At 29.3% G+C, this 5,650-nt stretch overlaps 1 protein-coding gene across 1 annotated transcript; it reads right to left on the bottom strand.

The window, feature by feature from the left end:
- Positions 1–3,757: 3,757 nt before the first annotated feature.
- On the bottom strand, positions 3,758–5,078 carry LOC137622345 (uncharacterized). Its single transcript, XM_068352929.1, has 2 exons — positions 4,277–5,078; positions 3,758–3,885 (listed from the first exon to the last, which is right to left on the bottom strand). Coding segments are annotated over exons 1-2 (687 nt in total). The 5' UTR covers positions 4,963–5,078; the 3' UTR covers positions 3,758–3,884.
- Between the last annotated feature and the right edge of the window lie 572 nt (positions 5,079–5,650).

The raw sequence follows: 5,650 nt of genomic DNA on the forward strand, positions 1-5,650 counted from the left end.
TATATATATATATATATATATATATGTATATATATATATATATATATATATATACATATATATATATATATATATATATATATATATATATATATATATATATATATATATATATATATATATATATATATATATATATATATATATATATGTATATATATATATATATATATATATATATATATATATATATATATATATATATATATATATATATAAGTAACAATGAAATAATGACACAAACAGGTTTGTGTGTGTGCTTTTGTCTGGTTGTGTGTGTGTGCTGATAAACTATTAGATTATGTAATTTTTCTAACGATCCTAATTCTTGAAAGTTGACACTTGCATTGGTGTAGTAAAATTTATTTCATCAGATATGAAATGGTTTTAAGTATATTATGTACTATCACCTACTAAGTGGTTTCTGGTAACAGATGACTAATCTTACAATAAAGCTCAATGTGTAGCTCTGCAGAATCATGACTCAATACGGCCAGTTGTAGTCATACTATAGAGATATATTTGAAGTAACATGTCACATCAAGACTATAATATTAGGCGAGGTCATGAATAAATATAGTAATTAACTAGTTGTAGCAGTAAAAATCATGAACTTAGTTGGTATTTTTAAGACAACTGTTATTTGTATTTGCATTCATCTAAGGCATTTAAAACCATTAAAATATATTAAAATATCGCCAAGTGCTGGTAACCTTGAACCATTTCTAATCAAAGTTCCGATACTATTAGTTAAGGAAAAGATTCACTTTATTCACGTGTTTTATGGGAGATATGTAATTTTTGGTTTTTTCATAAACGTAATAAAAGAAATATAACGGATTTTTACAGGTTTTTCCTGACTTTTCCTTAGGTAGAGGCTTGAAATTACTGTGAAGAACAAATATGATTAAATCAACAGTTTCTAAATTAAATGAATGAAAGAAAAAAAAATATTTAACAGTTTTTCCAGTTTAACAAACAAATCTGTTAACGCTGTTTTTTTTTTTTTTTTTTCTCATCCGTTTAAACAGATTTGATTTGTCTCTTTCTAACGCGATTCCAATGAAAAATGGTATGAACGGTGCACTGACTGTTGTTATTCATAACAATAAAACCGTAAGATTCACAGGAATACTCCAGTCCAGTTGAAAATACCGGTTTCATCTAATAGTCATTAAACTTTTCTCTTGTGGTGATTCATTGAACACGAACTCCTTGATGCTTCAATTACAAAAATTACGGTTAATCCTAAATACTAGGAAGAAATTCCGTAGTATGTTGTGATATAGTTATTCTTTATATTTATGTGTAGAATTTAGTTGAAAAATCACGATGAACCATAAAATAAATTTCCAACATATTTCATTATCATCAGCCTAGGGTTTAGATGCAGATTTAGTATTGATTAATCTTTATATATGTCATGCTCACGAAAATGGCATTTTTCAAAAAGTTTTTTAAACATTCAGATAATTTAGTATTGCTAATATTACTGGCAATGTTATTTATTTCTCAAATACCATTTTTGTGGCAAATCAGGTATAAGATAAGTAAAGAGGAACATCAAGCTTTGAGTAAATCAAAAATTTTGTCTTCCAAAAAAAGTATATATATATATATATATATATATATATATATATATATGTATATATATATATATATATATATATATATATATATATATATATATATATATATATATATATATATGTGTGTGTGTGTGTATGTATATATATATATATATATATATATATATATATATATATATATATATATATATATATATATATATATATATATATATATATATATATATATTATATATATATATATATATATATATATATATATATATATATATATATATATATATATATATATATATATATATATATATATATATATCGGAAGAGAATTCTGAATAGAAGCCGTGGAGGGAAAGAATCTTTTAAGTGAAATCTATTTAGATTATAGTTGGAGCCTGAAAGCTATTACAAGGGTTGTATAGCTGATAGAAAATCCCAGGAAAAATGATAGAATCCAAGGTTTAAATCTGTTATCTGTATTTATGCTCAAAACTTGCCATTCAATTAAAATAAAAAGGATAAATGAATTTGTAAAAACTGCTATTACATTCCCAATTCAAATAAATTCGTATGGATATAGAGTCAAGTAGTAGAAATAAAAAAAAAAAAAAAAAAACATTCAAATTATGTGTTACCCCTAAAATATAAGCTAAGGAATCCAGAACCTGACGTTTTAACTGCGTATTGAATGATATTGCATCCCTCCTCCTATCCCTTTCCTTCGCTCTATACATCTCTCTCTCCTCGATTACCCAATATACACAACAATATATCACTGAGTTTAATCGCCAGCAAAATCAACGTCCACCATAACGTAAACAACGTCTCTTTGAATCACAGTGAAGTTTCACATCATAGTGACGGCACACGCAATTTATTGGATAAAATATGAACTAGAGGAGTTCGTGCACAGATAAGACTCTCTAGATAGCAATCTTTTTTAAAGCGAGAAATCTAAATATCTTTATCTATTATTTTTTGTTCTCTTCAGAAATTAATAATAATTATCATTAGGAGGAAATGGGTGGTAAAGAAAGAAATAATAAACACTCAGAGAAGATTTTGCAATGGGATTTATTATCAATAAAAGTTTTTTTTTTCTTTTTTTTTTAGATCGGGCAATATGTGTATATTGTATGTTGGATAATTATTTAGTAACTTGTATCTGGTTCCTACGTCATCTTTTGATGTTCCAGTCATATGAAATAATACTGAAAGTTGAATGCAGAAGTACTTTTTGTACTTTGCTTTAATGTACTCTTGATCTATCCACATAACTCTTCACGGTTAAAATATGGAAATTGGTCAAACATTTCAGATATGTATCTCAAATTACATACCATATGTTGATTGTACTATCTAGTCATATTATGGACGATGATTCAATACAAAATAAATTCAAACAATATACAGACTTGATCTTGTAACTTCATATTTTTTTTTATGTGTGTCTTGATTTTGATAAAAATTATATTTTTCCTTCTCTTTTAATGAAAAAAAATTTAATCACTTAATTTCAGCAGTGAATATATTTATAGTCTTCCCACTCTAATCTTCCTTGAATTTACATAAAACATTCACTTTTGCCTTTTGCTAACGCAAGTAGAGATATATCAAGACAAAGCTAATATTGCGTGTGTGGAAACAGAGAGAGGAAAAGGGAAACAATATTTCTTTCAAACTCCTTATAATATATGAAGAGGCATACGTGTATTCATTGGGATATATTTCATATTGCTTAAGGGTACATACTTCACATTTACATTCCGTCAGTATGTTTGATATACTTGGCTCGGTAATTACAGGACTCTTAATTTCGGGAAAAATTTTCATTCTAAAACTTTACCTAATTCGCTGACGGGCTGGAAATAGGTATTATCGAATTATGAACTCACCAGCAACTGACATTATTAAGCTAAAAATACAGGTATTTATCCCTGGACAGGTAGCATGGCCAAACCCGCCCGTAACAGGTAGAGTGGTGTCATATGTGTTACACTCCCTTTCGGGGGGGTTAACGGGAGGATACCAATTTACAATTTTTTTTTTTTTTTTATAGTTTACTAGTTTAAAGAGTCTACTTTCTACTGGTGTAGGAGAAAAAAAACTTTGAATATAAAATAACACTCCACTTACATAAATACAAAAATAAGTATAAAAATACAATTTTTCCTAAATAACTTGCACTGGACACTTTAAAATAAAACAATGAACAAAAAACCACTTGGGTGCTGATACTAGAGTCCTGTGTGCACAACTTGGCGTAAAAAAATCGCCGATATCAGCAAAACTGCCAGATCTGTAAAGAAAAGAAAAAGCGGTTAATTTTTGTATACGCTAAATCACTACAAAATATTTGTGTGAAAGGAATGCTATATTTATAGTGGTAATAATTATTATATTTGGATGAATTTTTCCAAAAAGTCATCTACAATGATCCCAGATGATGGCAAAACCTTAGGAATTATATATAGTTAATATAAACTGGGCAAAAGCTTAGTTCAAATGTAACACGTACCATGCGCCATTGACGTAAAAGAAAGGCATATCTAGAAAGAGTACTAATAATTGATGTATATGCAATAAAATGGTAAATAAATAATCTATGATGACCCTAGATGACAGCAAAAAGGTTAAAAATTGTTTTTAGTAAGTATAAACGGGTAAGAAAAATAATTCGTGAAACTTACTACTTGAGTTGGCACTGGTCGCAGGTGTAGTTGACATGGGAGTTACAAACAGGCTTATGGCACTTGCCACACAAAAGCTTGGTCCTGACATTAGAAGAAGAAGGGCAGAGAGGGCATCTGTTGCGCTTCTCACTTCGTTTTGGAGTGTCTGGACTCTCGTCTTCGGGCTCTTGTACCGCAAAAACAGAGCAAATGAGGTAAGTCAAGTCCCTTGGGAGGTACCTCTTGTTTGCGAGTCTTGAAAGTGCTGCATCACGGGCGAGTTCCATGGCCAATTCCGCAGAAAATTGCCTCCTGTTATACAAGGTGTTGTCAGGCAAATTTTGGTGGATAAAAAAGGAATTATTCACAACAAGATTGATAATCCCATAGAAGACACATACGGGCCACCTCCGGGTCTTCCTGCTGCAGGTCAGGGCAGAACATATCTGATCGAACGTGTCAACTCCTCCCTTTGTGGCATTATAAAACATGTGCATGTGACTTTTATGATCCTCAATAACTGTGGGATTGTGATGAACTGTGGAAAGAATCTGGATCCTTTTCGTCGGCTTGACACGTTGGCACAAAACGGTGACCTTGTCCTTGTAATTATATGTGGCAACAGATTCGCCTAATTCCATGGGCGTTGACAGCAACACAGTAGGCAGGTACGGTTTTGGACGAATAGTACCAACTAAATGCATCCCACGTTCACGGAGAGCCTTGGCTAGTGGCAGGGAAGTAAACCAGTTGTCCGTCGTAACAATACGCCCAGCCTTCCTGAAGGGTCGGGTTAGCTCCAACGTGAAGTATTCTCCCAAGGGCGTACTTGTATTGGTAGTTCCATTGCCCAGGTAGGGAATGGCATTGCACATGTAGAACGTGTCTGCATCACATGCCATAACTAACTTGATGCCATACCTAAGAGAAAAGAAAACAAAATAAAAGAAACAATGAATATAAAGAAAACAAAATAAAAGAAACAATAAATATAAAGGAAAAAAATAAAAGAAACAATAAATATAAAGAAAACAAAATAAAAGAAACAATAAATATAAAGAAAACAAAATAAAAGAAACAATAAATATAAAGAAAGCAAAACTAGACCTATAAAATTTTTTTAAAAAATTGCATATATATCAAGAAAATTAAAAATATTGCATATATATCTATCTATCATATATATATATATATATATATATATATATATATATATATATATATATATATATACATATATATACATATATATATATATATATATATATATATATATATATATATATATATATATATATATATATATATATATAAATAAAAATAAATAAAACTTTTTACTTACTTTGCTGGTTTATTCGGGATGTACATCCTGAAACGGCACCGTCCCCTGAA

Source organism: Palaemon carinicauda, chromosome 2, assembly GCF_036898095.1.
Source record: "Palaemon carinicauda isolate YSFRI2023 chromosome 2, ASM3689809v2, whole genome shotgun sequence".
NCBI classification, from domain to species: Eukaryota; Metazoa; Arthropoda; class Malacostraca; order Decapoda; family Palaemonidae; genus Palaemon; species Palaemon carinicauda.

Coding starts and splice junctions, on each gene's coding strand:
- LOC137622345 (XM_068352929.1), bottom strand. CDS start 4,962: ATGCATTTAGTTGGTACTATTCGTCCAAAACCGTACCTGCCTACTGTG.